The following is a 20,138-nucleotide window of genomic DNA, read 5'->3' as shown; positions in this document are numbered from 1 at the left end:
TTTCTGGGAAAACATCTGACTACGTAMAGCTGCATCTCCCTCCTTCAGTGCCACACACTAGTAACATATTGATCCAGATTTCAAATTTCAGCAACATCCCTTTACAGCACAGAAATAAAAATTTCATTATGCTGATGTTCGTTAATAAAGTAGCAGTGAGAAGATGCATCACTTTCCACCTGCTCTACAGCTTATGACTGCCTGTATTTTGTACCTGTATCTAAAAAGATTTGGAAAAATTCCATTATTAGTTGATCAGGCATCATTCAGATTAACAGATAAACAGAACAATACTGACTTTAATTTTCACATTTTTCACTCAAGACATCCTTACCAGTCTCCAAGATGCGGAAGAGACTGCCACAGCAAGAACTGTTCCATTTCCCCTGTACTTCAGCGTATTAATTCTTCGGAGCTGTTATATGCTCCTTCACAAACTGAAGGAGCAATAGATAGCACCTTGTGTGACAAACTCCAAAAATGCACCAAAAGACTCGGTGCATCTTTTCCAGAACATTTCAAGCCCCAGCTGGTTCGGTTAACCATTGCCTGGGCATCCAGGAACTGATTGCTCGGGCGCCAACATGTCAATGCACAAGTGGAGCAAGGCCATCAGGCTGCTCCTGCTTCTTTTCTTTTTCTTTCTCCACCTCCTCTCTCTTCCCTCCCTTTTGACAATTTACCTCACACTGCCTTATTCCTGCAGTCACTCAGGGGAGTGTTTTATTACATTTTAAAAGACAAGGTATGTATTGAAAGTAGCAATTTTATTTGAGTTAAAATTATTTACAAAAACCCAAAGACATACTTCATGAAACTGGTACAAACTATTTTTCCTGCCGTTGGCTTTTGCTCCAAAGATCACAGCTGAGAAATACTGTATAAAATAAAAATAGGATTGGATTCAGAAAAGTACTCTACTGTTCTAATTTCCAATTGAGAGTATTTACACAAATATTTACAATGGAAAAAAAGTTACTTTAAAACTTTAATTTGCAAGTTGGCCTCAAGTACCCTTTAATGCAGAGTTATTTGAGAGTAACACACAAAAACGCACTGCAGTTCACAGGGTGATTTCTCCCCCCACCCTCAAAAAAAAAAGAATCTGCATTTGTCAGTGCTTGACAATTAATTACATTAAAAAAAACTGTTAAACACTGAGGTAAATCAATTTCCAATTACCAGTGTAACAAAGAAAGGCAGCTGTCCCTGCTTTCCCCCATCACTGCATCACTATTTATCTTCTATTGCCATCTCTCCGTGGAAAACTATATAATCATTTTGAAATCCCACCACAAATGAAAACCTCAAAAATCAAAAGACTAGATGCACAAAATATTCAGTAATTTCCTCCTGATACAGACCTTTTACATACAGCTTTTCTCTCTCAGTAATTAGGCTTTTTTTAAAACAAAAGGGAACTTGACCTGAAAAACTTTTCTAAGTTACACTGGTACACTAACTTTTTAGAAGGTGATGAGAGAAAATGCAAAAAAGTTATGACCAACATAGGATTTTTGCTGCTAATCAGTTACTTCCTTACAGAATTCCCAACAATCTGCATTATCAAAAATAGGAAGACATAGAAGGCAGCCACTGTATGTAAAAAATTTACAGCTGGCACTGATACAAAAGCACAAGTTTGTAACTTTATACACGGAGATAACAAGACCTAAAAGCAGGTTAGATTTCCTGTTATTTCCCCCTCATTATACATAGAACTAATATTTTTATGGCTTCAAGTTTTACAAATTCAATGGAATAACATGATGTAACTACCTATACAGGTATTTTAAAAGTGTTGATGAAGCAGATCTCAGAACAGTCTGCAAATATTCAAGACCAGCTTAATAAAAATAATTACCAATTCTGTTGGTCTGAATAATGAGTGCAAGAAAAATAAGCATTTAAAAAAAAATCAGGTTTTCTGGGATTCTTTGTTCCACTTAAGTCTTCAAACACAATGCTTCGCTGTGAACTAGACCTCAGACTGAACAAAATCTTAGCTATATCAGCAGTTTAAGGCTTTGTGTTGTATGCATTTAAACTCTGTCATACTACAGAAGAATGAAATAGAAAGATTATGTCAGCTGGAAACATTAATCCCCATTGGTGTTTTAGCTTCTTTAAAATTCTTCCCCCTAAAACATCCAAATTCTTTGCATTGAGCATTATAAAATACATCTTGAGTGCTTCCTTGAAACAAATTAAAACAACATTTCAAAGTTTTTGCTTATTAGAAGTGTAAACTACTCTGGGATTGATTTTTTTTTTTCTTTTTCCTTTTTTTTCCTTTAAAACAGGGCACAACTTTTTACAGTAACTATTTCTTTTGTGAACCCTCAAATGGCTTTATGTGTTCATGGGTTTGCATGCCTCTTGGAACTACAAAGTGTTATGGTCTATCAGCTTACAATATATGGGCCATGACAGTTTTAGAACCCAGAAATAGTTCAACAACCTAATTTCAATCAAAACAGTATAAAAAATAAACTATCCAATCCTCGCCTCTTTGGATTCCAACAAATTTTAAATATAGACAGTAGTTAAAATCACAAAAGTATTTAAAAATTTATATTTTATGATTTTGGAATAATCTAGTAATAAAAAGCAAGAGCAAATTAAACTCAAATAGGAGCGGTGCTGCTGTCCAGAACTTCTTTATTAGAACATTTGTTTGATACCTCAGTAGCTAAGCTGCCTTTGCACCTGGCTGGCATGAAACAGTGGCTCAACAGTAAACAGCAGTTGCACTATCAGCAGCAAGTTTTTCCCCTTGAAACTTGTCATCAACAAAGCAAGAAAAAAGAAAGATAGGGAGGGTAAACCCTGCCAAAAATATTTAAATACTGCACTGCATCATAAACAGCATGGTTTCTTTATTTTCCTCAGAACCTTTTCCCCTCATTTTTGATAGTTGCAGATTGATGTAGTAACTGTCTTTTAGAAAACGCTGAATGCATGGTTAAGAGACCAGGTAGCCTTAAAAATCCAAACACGAATGACACAGATGAATGCTCTTGGTATATCCTTCAAGGACTTCTTTCATGACTTCTTCCTTTGTCTAAGGGTAGCTCCAGCATTAGAGTGCCTGCAGCGGAAGTTAAGTATCTAGCAGTGTTCCAAGTATTCAATCACCCTAGAGATAGATTTCTGGCCTGTTGTTCCAACAGCACACTGGAAAATGTAATAGAAAACAGAAGTAACAAAAAAAGCATTTGTAATATCTCTTTAAAATGTTTAACAGCTAGGTTCATTTCAGATTTTTCAGTATTTAGAATTATATTTCAGCAAAAACAATCAGCTTCAGGCAGAAGATTCAAAATATTTTCCTGACCAGTCATATTCAAATGAAAAGAAAGTAGCTTCTGTCCATTTACTACTATACAATGACAGGAAAATATAATTCAATATTTAGAAACAGATAATCATCCTGTGCTCTTCTAAAGATATAGCTGAAAAACAATAAAAGCTTCTTAAAAAAAAGACTATTAACAGAAATCAACTGCAAAAATAGCTACATTCTGCAATATTTCAAATACGTATTACTTACAGTAAGATTCATAAAACTGAGAAATTTTTTGAGCATTTCAGTCATTATCGAGAAGTCCCCTTCAGGTAAATATTCCCTCACAGTAGTCACATTGATCTGAGAAATAAAACAATCTGTTTTAATCTAGGAAACATTTTTCTAACACCAACAACTATCTTACTCTGGATGCAGGATGCAGTAAGACATAATAAATACACTCTTAGCACTACAACTGCTTTTTGCTGCCATTCTGTAAGTCTCTTCCAAACAAAACTCCTTCCTTTATGGTGTTTATTTCTAGGGAACAGCAATTACTACAACTTTTTTCATTAAAGATCATTACCCACTATCAGACCTCCCAGGGCCCGCAACGTAATCAAGAACCACTCACAAAACAACCCCTTCTCCTCACAGTTATCCTCCTGACATGGACAGAATCTCCCTTTATAACTGTTAAGGGTTCAGCATTATTGAACTTACTCCTAATATTATTCCAAAGACTAAAAATGACACAGATGTAATCAGTTAAAAGCTACAGATCAGTATGCTGAAGATCACTTCTGCCTTTACAGTAAGTCCAAACAAGTCTGAAACTCACTTTCATTTGAGTATATTTGAAAGGAGGGTATGAGACGTTTTCAATTGCCAGAGCTCTGCATTTTTAAATTTAAACTTCAGCTTTCTATTATGTTTTCCAATCTGAGTCAGTGATCCTCAACTAATGTGTACAACTTTGATGGAAAAAATTAAAACAGACTATGATGAAAAAACAAAGTACCTAAATGTTAACTTGCTCACTGAAACTACTGAAAAATGCATCAAGTTTTTATGGCTAGCAAACAGGCAAGCTAATTTTCTTTTGGCTTTCCAGAGTAAGTTCACTTGTAAGCTAAGACTCAAAGGGGGAGAAGGCACAAGAGGTTAAAATTTCAATTCCAAGGGTCTTTTTTTTTGATTAAGATTGATGTTCAGAAGGTTTGGTTGGTATGGAATACTTCTGAAAAATTTCCAGAGAACTACATACAGAGCAACAATGTAGCAACTCACATAAAACCCTAATTTAATAAATCCATTTCAAAAATGCAAATTATTATTACTTCACAAAAAAAAATTCTCTAGTTATGAGTGAATTATCAACTTATTCCCTTACTGGACTTTCTTGGCAGAGACAGCCTAGAAGCAATGCTGTGTACGAGGCCACAATGCAGTCCTCCATGTGCTTCCCAGCATGCTGAAGAGCTGTAAAAAGAAAAAACAAACAAACTCCCAACTGAGTGCAYTGAATCCTCTAAGCAGTTTCAAACACAGCTGGTATCTTTTACTGTACGAATGGTAACAGATAYGGCACTAATGACTATTTTGGGGCAAACCACAAATAGCTACAGACACCAACTGACAGAGCTACAAAAGGGAGGAAGGAAATGCACAAAAGGGATCTGAAGAAACATACAAGCAAGGCTGGAGAAAGTAAGATACGACATCTACTATTAGAAGAGTAAAACATGAAACAGTTAGATGAGAGGGACTTGCATTTCTGACCAACTCTATTCTTCAGAGACAAACAACATACTCAGCTTAGAGGTACCCAAATTCCTGAAAAACTACCACAAATGCAGCACACTAAGGCACTAAACAGATACCTGATATACAAGCAGAGTGAGAAATATGAAGAGACAAAAAAAGATGGGGACTGAAGACAGAAGCAGAATATATGTAAGTATGTCACAGAGGGGAGAAAAGAACTAAATGGTACATGAAACGAGAGCAAGTCACAGGACACTGGAAAACAAAATTAAAGGCAGGTAACCTTCAAAGACTGATTCATAAGAACATGCAAATGGCCTAACACCTATTCATTTCAGTGTATTTCTTACACAGAATGACCCTAAAAATAAGGATTTTTAGAAGGAACCAAGACATAGTACTGTTTTTAAAAAAAAGAAGAAAAAAGCAGCATTACTTCTTGCACTTCAGCTCTGCAGTGCTTCCATTTATGATCTGTAACAGGTTCACCTGGGAGACTATGCTGAGGAAATTTCAGCCCAAGAGACTGCACGTAGATGGGAAGTAGAGGATAAGGTGGCAATTTATGCAATTAAGAGCTGCTTTTTCTCACCAATCCAGACAACGTACCTTTATTAAGATCAAGTTCTTCATCATCTTCTTCCTTCTTATCTTTCTCTTCAGCACTATCTGGCTTTTCTGTGGAGACCCACTGTATCTCCCCACTTGTCTCTTGCCATTCCCCACTTTTATCATGCTGAGCAGCAGGAGCTTCTTTAATCAATTCATCTGTCTGGCTCTCTGCCAGCTGTGCTGCTCGCTCACGCTCAAGAAATAGCTAATGGAAAAGTTTCAGGAGAATTTCTATTATAAACCGAACGCAGAACATACTGAATTATATTTGAAAGTTTACTTCCCCATCACAACTGACCCCTTAATGTAGTTCTAGTTCTCAATACGCTTCTTCACAGGAGCATTTTCTACTTCAAGGAAAGGATAATATAATTTATCACAACACTGATGCTGTGCTCCATAGACAAGGCCTCCCTCCCTCTCCAGTGAGCCAACTGGCAGGCTCATCTTGGGCACAATAAATGTAAAATCATTTTCTTGGAGACCCAGCTGAAAGAATGAAAAAAATTAGAGAACAAATTTTTCGAAAAATTTGTTCTCTACCAATCTCCACTTTCTTTTCATGCTAGTTACCCATTTGCTCTCTCAGCTTTTCTCCGTGATAAGTAAAAAGTAAAAATTGAGAAGTGTAATTTAATATTACTCATCAAGGATGTAACCTCAGCAACAATCTCATATTGTACACTCGCATCTTATGAATTAATTCCTGAACCACACAGTACATAGTTTAAATATTATTTTGCAGAGCTGCATATATTAAGACATTTACCTTTACTAATATTTTGATTGTTGATTTTTTGTCTGCTGTTGCACAGTTATTCTACAGAATTAAATGGAGGTACTGCTGAAAGTGCTCATAATTCCCCATCAAAATAAAAAGGAGGTTACATTAAAATCCTACCGGAAACTTTTATTTTAGTTTTAATGTTGGAGCTCACTTGCCAAAATTATAGGTGTATTTATTCTCTAAGAAGTTAGTCAATACAATACTTAAAAACACTGTTTCACATCCATATGCTCAATATTCGTATCTTATTGCTTTATAAAGCATGCTGTATCAGTTTTTAAAAATAGATTTCTTAAATTCCATAAAGATAGTATTTTAAAAAATTTATGGAAGCAAAGTAGGTAAGATAAGTGTAACTTGCAGCTTTTACAGCTGGTTTAAACAACGCTAGAAATAAACTGTATAGGAACAAGAAAGCTTTATGGAGGATGAAAGAAGTCTTTGGATGTCTGTAATAATGATACCACTGTCTTTTACCAGGAGAGTTGCTTCTGTAATAGACAGTGCTGTAAAAGCCAAAGTTGTGAGGCACCCCCCCTTCCTCTACAAGGCTGTATCACAGTCTCAAAACACTGAACAGAAAAGTCTTACAAGAAGTCCTCATTGCTGAGCTCTCCCTTTCTCCTTCAAAGTCTGAAAATGAAAACGGTAACTACTACAGGAAAAGTGCATTTGATTCATTTCTTACCTGCACTAAAGCCTGAACAGCATCAATCTGTCCAGTTATCTTTAGGCTATCATCTCCTTCTCCYGTACAGAATGAGTCAAAAGAACACGATGTTTCCATATTGACAAGACAGTGCCTATTCCGAGCACTATATTCTACTAGATTGATCAGCAGACCCAATCCCTGCAAGAATTGGAGAATCAAAGAGGATTACACACATTAAAAAAAAAAAAGCGGTAATTTAGTGAATACATCTCTACATCTATCAGCTTTAGATCTCGTCTTTCTGGTGATATGTAAATGCTTGCTARCACACCCTTAGGAAAGGGTTTGATAAACTGTGTTCAGGATTTAAAGAAATACGAGGCAAAACAGATGTCTGTATACAATTTCGAGACTTTTCTGATTCCGAAAAAAAAAGACATTCTCAGTGTTTTTAAAAATGAGATCTTAGTTRTAGACTAGTCATTCAGGTACCAGGCTTTCAGCTTACATTCTTGAAAGACCTTTTGAATATACACCTTTATTGTTGCTACTTAGACCATACAGGTCCACCTTACATGTGCTGAGAGAGAAAACAGATATATTTGACAAGGCCTATCCTAAACAATAACATCCACTCTATCTCTAAAATGTAAGACAGTTATAAACAAGACAATTTACAGACTTGTTTACTAAGTCTCTTCATTCATCTAACTGGACTTTTCCCACCAAACAGTTTTTAATCAGCTAGTACTTACTTTGCTGGTTTCCCATATGATACTGTATTTTCACACTGTACTGTAATTTTTTAATAGCTCTTAGGTGCACACATATATTCCAAGCAGATGATGACCTGCTATCTTTAAAAGCTTTATTGCATCATGCATAACCCTTCAACAGAGGCAGGCTTATGCTGTTGAATAGTCTGATTTACTCTCAGAATTCTGCCACATATGACCTGTGAAAATCCTCAGAGTTCAGAATCAGCAAATAYTTCAGCAGTTTTTCCTTGGACCTTAGAGAAACCTGCTCAAAGTACTTCTCTAAGAATAAGGTCAGTAAAAACTGTACAGTCTGATCCTTAATTAGGAACTGTAGTAGTTAAATATGTACTAGAAGGCACAAATCATCTTATGTTATAGTGAAGATAGTATCTTACCAGCACCCGAATATCAAATCTCTGTTCTTGAGGTAGGAACTTTGGAACCTGAAGCACACAATTCATAGCTGTGCCAATCAGACCATCTTGTTCACCTGTTTTTGTACTACCCCATTCTATAAACAAGAGAAGTTAGAAAGTGCAGTTTTAGAAACATTCATTTTTATAATTGTAAACACATTGATAAAACTTTTYGGTCTTAAAGACTCTCTGGACCCTCTGGTCAAAACACATATCATGTTAATACTTGCCATCACTCATCCAGTTCCCCAAAACAAAGTACTGATTACTGCAATGCAAGCATCTACCACACAAAACTGCTTTATAGCATTATACAGGGGAAAATAATGGTTGGTAGGAAAAGGATTTATATTAACATATTATTTGATATTGCAGTACAAGGTACATTAATATTTTTCACTTTACCATTATCATTTGTTAAGTTGAGCAAGACACCAATGATGGCCCTCATACAGTCTTCCACTGCTTTACCCACATGGTTAGTTACATTCTGGTGAGGCAGAGGCTTATTGTCGGGTAAACAGATACTGTCTTCAGCACGATTATATCGCTGGATTAACTCCTCACAATGCTGCAAAGCTCTGAAGATAGAAAACACAAAACAAAATTACCTGGACAACATGTAAGATACTCTACCCTTATACATGCCTCATCAGGAAAACTGTGTAAAGAAAGAATTTGTGCAGAATTTTTCTAATATAAGTTTAATATGCCCAGCTGGTAGGGACAGATGATAAAAATATCAYGTATAAAATCTTTCATGAGGCTAACGGAAATTGTGAACAAACAAACAAAAAAAAGCTTTGAGGCTTAAGAATTTTATCAGTTTGAGATTTCAAGATCAAAAGCTCATTTTTCTTTCTAACTACATTGTGAGGTCTATAAAGAGATACCACCTCTACAAATCCAGCCTCTTATATCCTCTGACCACCAAGACACCACACTGTTCTGGCAATATTATCTAAATACTCTCTTGTCCTGTTCTCAGAGTTCTCTAAGTTTTGTAGTAAATAAAATGACRCGATTTTTCAGCAGGATATAAACTTCAGCTTTTAACAGTACTGGACCACAGGCATGCTTCTAGTGAAGAACAAAGCTGAAGAAGCAGACGTAAAAAATATATATTGGTCTAAACAGCATATTGAACACATTCTTAAAAAACACTCAAAATATCTAATCTACAACCATGAAATTTTGTTTGCAGTGAGGTGTGCAGAGTCAAATTTTCACATTAATTTGCTCTTTTATAAACCATGTGAGCAGTGTAAGAGGGATGCAATCTCTGCCACTCAACTAAGAACTCACCCAGATGCATAAACAACTTAGAGGTGTTCATACAAGGGAAAACAGTACAGAATGCTATTTCAGTGTTCTAATTCTTAGTTACACCAACTATCAATTCTTCATTGGCTTCGCTTCAGTAAACACCTAAGCATACTGAAAACATGATAAATACAATTATCTTCCAGAATGTCCTCTTCTGTATTCATCTTACCTCAGTACTGAAGGAGCTGAATCCACATCTTGCAACATTTTCAGTACCAATAATGGCAATACTACATGTTAGTGCTCAGGCAATTACCAATACTTCATCTAAAACACCTTTATCATTACTTCACGAAAAGCARCAGTCACAGTTACCTTTTTTTCCCCCAAGAACCTCCTAATATGACAACATTTTCTGGTTTATTTTTGGCATATTAGGTACAGCGTTATGCAAAAAAAGTCCTTTTGTTACAACTTACTTGGCTGAGGAGACTATGAGTTGTGAGTCTTTGTATGCTATCAGATAGCTTTGATTTTCTGGATTATGCACAGTTACCTAGAAAGGGGAAGAAAAAGTAGTATTATGAACAGGACTTTTTTCCCTTGGAAGAAAGGCAGTATTTTTTCCCAATTTTCTCTTTATTCACTTCCACATTTCTTGTTTATTATCCAGTGCAAGCTTTCCCTTATCACTGTACCAACATTTCCTTGAAGTTTGCACTTTGTAACCAACCCCACAACATTGTGGCACTGAGGATAAAATAGGCTCCCTTGATACAGTAAAACCAGAAATTATGGAGCAGAATGTTCTGTTACAGCAGAACCCTCCATCTATATCCTGGCACTACAGAGTCCCAGATGACCGGGTAAGTATGTACACATAAATATATACAAAATAACAATATTATATAGTTTTCTTCCATGTTATTTTTAAGACCTGATATTAGCTGCATTTCTGAGAGCTCATTATATATCCAACCATAAAAGTTTTTCCTACCAAGGGAATTCAGAATAAATTTTCAGAAATAAAACAACATTCTTTTAAATTTTGGCAGTTTTTTTTAATCTTCACTTGCAAGTTTCTACAGATGTTACTATATCACAATCCATTCTCAAGTTCAAATTTGGATATTCTGCCCCAATATAACCCCCAGTTTAAGCTGCTGCATGGCAGCCCCATTCTCTACAAGGAACAAACATCTTCAAATATAAAAGCAGAAATACAATTTGAAAGTTTTTCTTCTAGCTTTGCAGAAGACAAGTAAAGCACCAGGTCTCATCATTTTTAGGTAGCCACCTTTCCATTACTACATGAGCAATTGTTCACTCTTTCCCAGTTTCTAGCTTACTTTTACAGTATCTTTAGTTTGTCCTCCTATTTTACAGGAGGAAACAAGTTAGAGCTGTAGCTCTCRTCTTCTGATTCAGGCTTAAGGTATCACCATCGAGATTCACTGACCTGAACTGCAAACCTGAACATCACTTTTTGATGTGCAAAGTACTATTGCTAAAACATGACAATATTTTTCTGCCTGCTTATAATATCGCAGTACAAAAAATAATAATATCGATAACAAATATGAAACTTGGGCACTGTAAACAAACATATGCTCACAGTTACCTTCAGCTAAGCTCCACGACATTGCTACATACTTCAATTCTGTTCAAAGTTCTCATCATTAAATATGTACCATCCCAATAAGCTCAACTGACTACAAAACTGGTTTGACTTTCAGGGCAATTTGTTCTCTCAATGCTTAACAGAGCTGAAGTTTAAAAGCAGTAATTCTTACAAGGTATGCAAATTTACTGATTCCAGGAGAAGCACATTATTATGTATTATCACTAAATGTACACTAGAAATTGAAACTCATGCTAAGAAAGCAATATGCATAAACAGCTCCTTTTAGATAGAACTTATGAAAAAGTGTCATTCAGGTATTCTTAATAGTAATTAACTTGCAATACTGTACATACATTCAGAATAAYGGAAAAAATTCTCAACCATACCACTCTAGGAACACTGATAAACATCAGAAAGCTAGCATCATCCTTTTTTTTTTTWWWWAAAAAAAAGTATCACATTATTACTTACATAACCATATTATGTATTTAAAGAACATCATATTGAAAAAGCTGATTGAAAAACTTTAAGAAATGCAATACATCTGCTCATACTCACGCTTTCTAAGACCCGTAAACACCTTTCTGCACCCCATAATGAAGCAACCAATTTCTCTTCATTTTCATCGCTGCTTAGGTGATCCACACATTCTTTAACTAGATAGTAGAGAGAAGTTGTTTTCGACTATCACTAAGGGGTCTTCAAAAAGTAAATATTCAAAACTACCTATCATGCTCATTTCACACTTTTCAAAACTGTAATACCACAAAACATTCACAAAAACATCATGAGCAGCATTCCAAATATATTTTTTTTATTTAATGAAGTAAATAAGAAAAGCTGGCTCTACAATTTTGTGAACCAATTACTTGTCTGCAGATTTTATTTTCCACTGACAAGAAGAGCTTCTACAGGCCACAATTATATCACTTCATTGTAAACATGTCAGCATATTTTAAAGGTATCTTTGTTTTTTCTTTTCCAAAACAGTGTGGCATGCACTCTCCCCACACCTTACAAGCATGAATCCAAAAGGAAGTTAAACAGTTTCATCTTTTCAATCCTTCCTTTGCCCACTCCTCTGCTTACTCAGTTTTAAGATCCAGCTCTATTCAGCTCAGATTCATTTTACAAATGCATCTTCTCCTATCTTCAGGATACTAATCCAAACAAACACCCAACCTAAACAAGACATGCCTAGTAGTAATAACATCAATAATATCACATTTCTTCCTGAAAAACTGACTTTCTCTGGGCTATTCAGTAAAGAAGTGTGACGAGGCCTAAAAACAATTCTAGACTACTGCAAAGCTGATTTTGGAGTACTTATTMTGAAGAATGTGCTGTATATAGACAATATAGGTAACATTTTGTATTCTGTCTAAATTTAAGCTGTTTTTAATTTCACATTTCATACAAAATATGCAACATTATACACATTCTGTTTAAGCTTAAAGCTACTTTCAATCCCACATGCTACACATTAAAAGTCTCATATATTTCCTAACAATCCTAACAACAACAAACCCTAATAATAATAACAACAAATCCTAATAATAGAGGTAAGCTTTTAATAGTTCAAAAATATTTTTTCCTTTTTTTAAATCAGAGAAAATGGACATTAAAAGCAAACAGCTTAAGATTCACATGTATATTTCAGGTTGTCAAAGTGACATTTCTAACATACCTTTATCTACAATATGATCAAGACCACCTAAAAGTCGCAGCTCTTCTTTAAACCAATCCCCAGCTCGTTTTGAGGTGAGAGACAGCAATGTCTCCATTGCCAAATGCCCAGTCTGAAAGAATTAGATTCTAGAATTAGTGAAATCAACATACACAGCTATAACCAATAGTTCAAATCATAAAAATTCACCTCCCCAAAACCATAAAAACAGTTTCAGGTTCTGAGTAGAAAGACCACCAGAGGGAGCAAAAMCAGACAGAAAAATGTGCATAGCTTCAAAAAAGGACTTGGTACTGATGAGAAAGATATTTTGCATTTTTTTATTTTTATTTATTTATTAACTTTTTCCATAATTTTATTAATGTTTTTGAAAAGCTAAACAGCCTTCTTTCATCTGTTTCTCCCGTTATCAAAAGAGACAAATAGAGGAAGGAAGTAGACAAATCGCTCAGGCAGAAAAAAAAAAAAAAAGTATGCCAGTGAACACTGTTTCTCTGTCTCCCAGATATACCAGCTTTGCAGCTTGCAGAATACATTTGACTCTAGTGTAGATCTGTTTTGTTGTGTTTTTTTCTTTTAAGCTCATAAAAGACAAAAATGAACTGAAAGACTGTAGAGAACTTATTATTGTATTTACTTAAAGGAATACATATCAAGATTCTGCAACACTGAAACTACATCCATGCAAATTCAAGTTGAACAGATTTCAGGCAATTATCTCACATAATCCCCTGCCATGTTTTAAAGCAAAAACAAGACCATCTCTAAAGTCAAGACTATTTAGCTAATTTTTCTTCAAAGAAAGTCTAAGGGGGAATGTTAATGAGGTAGCACTGTGGCGAGCGGAGAAAAAGAAAGCCAGACATACACACTTAAAATAATTTATGTCTTCRCAGAACTGACTAATATAAGGCTTCTGTAGTATCTGGAAATACACACGTAAATCTGGGCTACTGTAAGCCTCGTAATTTCATGTGTGCCACACAAATACAGCAAAATGTCAGAAGTAAAAAAAGAAAGAGAGATAAGATCTCATTAAAGTCAACTCAATTTAGCTACTTTTCAAATTACCTCCCCTCCCTGACACATTTGATTTGTAATGCTTCAAGGACGGCTGTGCTTATTCTGGGCTGTGCAGCATTTCCAGAAGAGCAGTTCAAATCTCAGAACCTCCTGGGAAAAACAGCACTCACCAGGCTTGAACAAACATCCTACTGTATTCAAAAGCCAAGTTATAAACTGCATGCCCCCCCCAAGAGCTTTAGCTCCTTTCTATTGTTATAAAATTAAAATAAAATAAATAAAAACCCAAATACAAGAAGAAATTTGAAGGTTAGCACCTTCAAATTAGCATGCTGGCACCGACGAGCATTTAGTTAGTATTTGTCCACTAGTTAGTATTTAGTTAGTATTTCTCCATAGTATTTTAGTTAGCATTTGACCACTGCCCATGGAAGTCTCCCTGGGTCATGAAGTGTTGTGGCAGGGACAGGGGCAGAGGGGAAAACAGCACAAATCCCCTAAATGACTCAGGCCATTTCCCCCTGAGCCACCAGCACCTCAGTTCTCCCTGGCAGAGGGAGCAAAAACAAAAGCTGCAATTACTCCGGCCCCGGTGTCACTGTCAGGGGAACAGCAAGAGCCGCTCAGCCCTCCCCTGGGCTAGGGGACGCTAAACACACCTGGTTACAGGGTTCCCAGCGCAACACCGAGAAGCTGCACGCACAGAAGTGTTAACAAGGTAAGAGCAAAGGATAGTTTAAGTGACTGGAGCCAAACAAAAGAGCAAAGTGCTTTAAGGGAGGAAGGGGGGGGGGRAACCTTCAGACCGCRGCTCTACAGTTTCCCAGCTCTCTGCAGCCTTCCCATCCGTTTGGGGGATTTTGAAGATTTCTTCTATTCTTACAGAATGAGCTTGAGACTGCTGTAAAACGCGTATCTGAAACCATGCGTAATCTAATCCAGGTTGACAGACGCTTAATAGAAACTCTCCTTTATAGATCTTAAGGGCTACAAAAGACTTAGCTGACTTTCTGAGTATCTTCATCCTGTCCCCTGAAAGCTCAAAGCCCGCGCAACATTTAAAGTATAGTGCTTACTTTTCCTAAAAAGGGCAAGGACTTAAAATACCCTCAGAATATTATGTGGTACTTACACCATCTAAAAAACATCTAAAAAACAAATTTTTAATAATGCATCTTTTTAAAAGAACTAAAGCTTATAACTCACTTTTGAAGTAATCTATTCTATTCACATGTTTATAGTAACTAACAAGAATTAACACCATCCCAAAAGCTCGAAACACGGCCCCATGAGACTTTCAGCATTATAGTAGGGGTGAAAAACATAATTATCTCTTGACCAACTGAAAAGAAGGTTTCTGGAAAGATACAATAGATGGGAGCTAGCTATGCTGACTGAGAGATAGATGCCATTTGCTAACAAGAACGTTAGATTCTTCAGGTTTGATCTTACCATAAACAGCCAGAAAATTTGAACAGATTTGATGTACTGAGAATAATTTCGATTTCTGGGTTTAAAATTTCAGTGTTCATAGCAGTCTAGAAAACAACCTTTCAAGCACCTTTGTAAATACTTCAAAATTAGCCTGATCTAATTTCCAGCTAGAACCACATAAATTAAGTAGTCTGTTTAAAAAGACATGTGGTACTGATCATCTTCATTTGATCAGTGATTCAGAAACTCAGGCTTAACTGGTTAAGCACAAACTGGAACCATTAAGACATCTGTTGCATTCATTCTGTTTCTCAGTGGAAATGAGTCAAAAAAAAAAAAAACTTTGAAAAATTCTTCTTAAAAAAAAAAGACAGAAGACTTCCATTCTCTGCCTATCATCTGGCACAATACAGACATCACTTATTATAGCTTTATGACAGAGATCTATGTAACAGCAAAGTTATCTTCTACTTAATAAGTCCATTATAGACTTAATTCTATCATGATTTGGAACCTAATCATCTCACTTGGCTTGCATACACKCTAAGTGTTCTAGAGTCTCTGCTTCTAGATGATGGGAGGAAACCAGTTGCCATCTGCGAGGTAGTACAATATTCAACACATTTACAACAATAGTTTGATTTATTTCAAGAATTAGAGATGCTTCAGAACAAAAAACTGAAAATGCCAACATGTGGATAGTATTACTCCTTCCTTATAGACTGCTTCCTCCCTGCACAGAAAGTTCCTTTTAAGAGTTACTCTCTCTTAAAACTCATGCCTAAGAAAACACAAGAACAGAATTAGGGTTTATACAAACATCAGGCCAGCTGAGACTATGGGCATGAGAAAAGCTCCAGCAAGAGACAGGGCTCTGTGTGGTGGGATGCTTCAGCAGTAAGGAACCTGTACCAGCTGTTCTATGCTTCCTAAAGAGAGCTGGCATGCATTTTGCAGTGTAAAGGATATCCTGGCACTGACAGACTGAGCTACGTGAGCTTTCTCTGCTGCCAAAGCAGCACGGGAATACAGGCACTGATTATACCAATTCCTAGCTAATCACCACCTAGCGAACAAATTTCATTCTGTATTGATATCTTAAGATTGTATCATATGAGTTAACAGAGTAAGTGGAAAGCAAAGGAAATCAACTCCATATTCATATTCATTCTTCTGCAGATTTCAACAACCAGAAAATTAATGACACTCCTAGGCTCATCTTTCTTAGTTCTTTTTTAGAAAACAAGCTTAAAACTGAAATGCCAACACAATTKCCTTGTATCATCATAACCAACAGTTATAACATCAATAGTATCTTCCTTCTCCCAAAATTCAACTCTTTATATTGCTACATAATACCGGCTTTTCATACTAATTCAGTAATCCATTCCACAGCTAGAATTTTTAAAAAAGACTCCTTAGCACGGGGGGGGGGGGGGGGGGGGGGGGGGGGGGAGGGGGGGGGGGGGGGAGGGGGGAAGATCACTACAAAAGATGATGTCGCTTCAACCAGACATTATCTTTTAATCTAACCTAAGGGAGAATACAATCTAGTTTAGAGACTGACAGGACCTGAAGCGTTACTTTTAGAAATAAAGCTTTAAAAAGCTCAGTTCACGTACTCGACAGGAAAGGATTTTTGGTTTCCCACTTAAGTACTAATTAGACTGTTTAGAATATTAAGAAACTGTATCACAAGATGCTGAAACTTTAATAATATACTAACATCTGTTATACTGAAATACAGCAAAAGCAAAAACACATTACATTGTGCCATCTAGGACCATTCACCTAGTCAATCTATCATCAATTCTTTAAATATACTGTTTTCAAAAAATTTATAGCTTATCCTTTATTTTTCAATGCTAGCACCAAATCAGGGCCTTTTTTTTTCTCCCCTTTTTAGGAGAAAATCAAAAATCAGTTCACTGTTGCAGCTGAAGATGCATTTATAAAGACAAGGATGCTTGAGAAAGCAAGTAAAAAGAGAGGTATCCACATTTACAATAATGTATGTTCTGCACCACACTGACCAAAGAGAAATCAGTTTCTGTAAGATAGATTTCATAAAGCTGTCCCCACACCAAATTCTTAACAGGAAACACTCTTATTCTCATGTAACAACCCCTACTGTTTGTGAACATATGTACACTAAAATTCAGGCAAAGAAATAAAGTCAAATAATTCAGATGTGGTCCTTCCACACATAGTAATTTGAAGTGCTACCTTTACGTAGTTACCCTTACCTGGAGCAGGAAATAGTGTATCAGACAACTGAAGAACATAAAGTTATCTTACTAATASCCTTTTAGAAAATAATTTTTGAATTTTAAAAAGAAAATACTCGCAGTGCATTCATGTCTACATAGAAAGTAGATAATGTCATCACTTCTGAGCTGCAAGATAGGAATTTAAGGTTGATGCTTACAAACTGTTTTATTAAACACTCTACTACTCACAAGGCTTCCAAACAACAGCATGATACCCACCGTGATGTTTTCAAGATCAAGATGTTTGTTGTGAACAGTTTCACATAGTCTCCGAATTTTTTCCTTTATTTTATTCATGTCTTTTTCATTCAGCAGCTTGGCAGAAGAAGCATCTTGTTCCAATTCCAAAAGCCGAATCATCAGATCTAGACTAGCTCTGTCTAAATCCATGTTCAAACGATCTCTGCTCAGAATGTACATTAGAGCTGCTGTACAAAGCGACAAATTCTTGGGTGGGGAGAGGAAAGAAAAAAAAAACAAGTCAAGTTTTAGTAAACATCTAGGAAAAAATTTTCACAACTTTTAGTGAATAAGCTGGAGATGTATGGAAGAGAAATCCTGCCAAGCCCTGACCTACACTGGCACCTGCATGATTAGTTATTATTGTACATAAACAGATTTCATCTAGCAAGTTATAAGGCAGTTTACCTAACCAATAAAAATGAAACAAATCATTAAACACATTCATAAAATTCTGGTAGAAAAGCAGGGTTTTCTACTTTTATGACTCACTGACAAACAGCATTGCAGACAGACTAAGAAATGGCAACTCCAACAGTTATGGAATTATGGAAGAGAGATGGCAGGAAAGCAAAGTAAAAATGGCCAAGAACACGGCAAGGAAGATGAAAATTCTGATTGGGTGGGATAAGCTGGTGATAGAAGGCACCAGGAAAAAAGGCAGAGATCACAGGGGTAGCGTTTGCATGTGAAGAGAAAGACAGCCTCGTGAAATGCATCCCAATTTTGCTGAGTAGGTCTATCAGTCAATAATTTACCAGAAATTCCCAGCATAAATACACTTCATTTCTGGAGAAGATGCTTTTCTTTTTGAAAGCAGTCAGAATAGAAACAACTACCACTTCTCCCAAATTAGTCCTTAACAAGCAAACGCTATTACCTTGAACATCCCTATCTTACGGAGGATTAATAGTGTAACAGGGACCTCTTAGTGGCTAAGTAACCTTCAAGAAGGAATTAAAGTTCATCTTYGTGAGGATTGAGAAAAGCAAAGACAGAAGGTGGTTGTCAGGAAGAGACAAATTGCAGTAAGAGTAAAGAGACCAGACCAAGGCAATCTGTCCCTAGTGCTAGTAAGCACAGCATTTGCTCCAAGAGACCCATCTATCCAGCTTAGTCCCAAGTGCTAATACAGAGAACATTCATGGAGAATTGAATTCTGCTAGACATAATACTTTCAGAAGTCTTCAAAGACAACTRAAAAATCTAGGACTGGCCTCGTCAGGTGGTGGCAAGGGGAAGAGTGAATGCATTAGTGGACAGAGAACATCAGTAAGGAACTGGGGGTCAGTTTTCCTTGAAATGACTGGTTGCTGCTGTGCCCAGCTCTCACAGAAGAGACAACATGCTGCACGCRTGCGCGTGCGTGCACACACACAAAGCAAAATCAAATTGTCGAAGAGCTTAATTCTGGGATGAGAGCATTGCCTCGCTCAACAGGAAAGACCAAAATTTGTCTCATAACAGATTAAGGCTCAGTCAACCACCAAAGCAATCACTAGCTGCCTGCTTATTTTAGAAGCAGGTGATAATCATACCTGGCCATATTAGGCAGTATTAGCATTTCCAAAGCAGGAAAGGGCAGCTAACAGCCTACCAAAAGGCATGCTAAAACTCCTTCCTGTATGAGTCAAGGAAATCCTTGCAGGCAGAGGTAAAGACTTGAATCTGACTAATTACCAAAAAATATATTTGGAATACTGAAAGTAGTAAGAGTTTCTGAATCTACATCTCCTTTCATGAAYACAACATTAAGCCACAGGCCAGTTCAAGACCTGGATCTTAGCTGCGAATATCATTAYTCCAGCCTTGTCAGCTGGACCGTGGAAGGTAGCAAGCAATTTACGTAGGTAGTCTAGATGAACAGAGTATATATACTGTTCCATTAATTTCAATTGACTTTTTCCTACAAGCTTTGCAGTTAAATCATTTAAATAATATAGATCATTTACTCTGGATTTACTTGCATCTGGCTTAAACTASAGGAACTTTCCTGTTACTGGAAGGCAGCTGGACTCTGTTCCTGCAGAACAGCAATGGTTAAACAGGATTCCCACATGCATTCCAGCAAAACCAAAGGTAACTAAGCACTCTTCCACTTACCACTATTCAGCCAACATGCAAGCTGATAAAGCAACAGCTGTGAAGAACTATCTTCTAGTGACTAGCCTTATCCATCTGAGCTGCCTGGTAGAAAATACTTGAGCCCCTAAAGGGATTTCTGACAAGTGGAAACTACGCAGCAATGAAGAAAGAGAAATTGTAGAATTTACAGTCTGGGCTGCCAGCACCGAGGCATTTCAGAGTGCC

The 20,138-nt window shown here is 36.5% G+C and overlaps 1 protein-coding gene across 3 annotated transcripts in view; it reads right to left on the bottom strand.

The window, feature by feature from the left end:
* Positions 1 to 750: 750 nt before the first annotated feature.
* Positions 751 to 20,138, bottom strand: part of WAPL (WAPL cohesin release factor) — a 73,009-nt gene continuing 53,621 nt past the window's right edge. For all 3 annotated transcript variants that reach the window (XM_085323721.1, XM_085323722.1, XM_085323723.1), the window contains 11 exons: positions 17,808 to 18,035; positions 12,862 to 12,973; positions 11,733 to 11,830; positions 10,030 to 10,106; positions 8,690 to 8,865; positions 8,264 to 8,379; positions 7,144 to 7,305; positions 5,666 to 5,873; positions 4,683 to 4,771; positions 3,554 to 3,649; positions 751 to 3,177 (listed from right to left, as the gene is read on the bottom strand). In XM_085323721.1, the coding sequence (XP_085179847.1) occupies positions 3,112 to 3,177; positions 3,554 to 3,649; positions 4,683 to 4,771; positions 5,666 to 5,873; positions 7,144 to 7,305; positions 8,264 to 8,379; positions 8,690 to 8,865; positions 10,030 to 10,106; positions 11,733 to 11,830; positions 12,862 to 12,973; positions 17,808 to 18,035 (1,428 nt within the window). In that variant the 3' untranslated portion in view covers positions 751 to 3,111. The remainder of the gene's footprint in view (positions 3,178 to 3,553; positions 3,650 to 4,682; positions 4,772 to 5,665; positions 5,874 to 7,143; positions 7,306 to 8,263; positions 8,380 to 8,689; positions 8,866 to 10,029; positions 10,107 to 11,732; positions 11,831 to 12,861; positions 12,974 to 17,807; positions 18,036 to 20,138) is intronic.

The sequence above is a fragment of the Rhea americana genome, unplaced genomic scaffold (assembly GCF_003343005.1).
Source record: "Rhea americana isolate MKP2758 unplaced genomic scaffold, rheAme1 scaffold_86, whole genome shotgun sequence".
NCBI lineage: Eukaryota > Metazoa > Chordata > Aves > Rheiformes > Rheidae > Rhea > Rhea americana.
The sequence above is the reverse complement of the archived record's forward strand: the minus strand, read 5'-3'. Positions and strand labels throughout refer to the sequence as shown.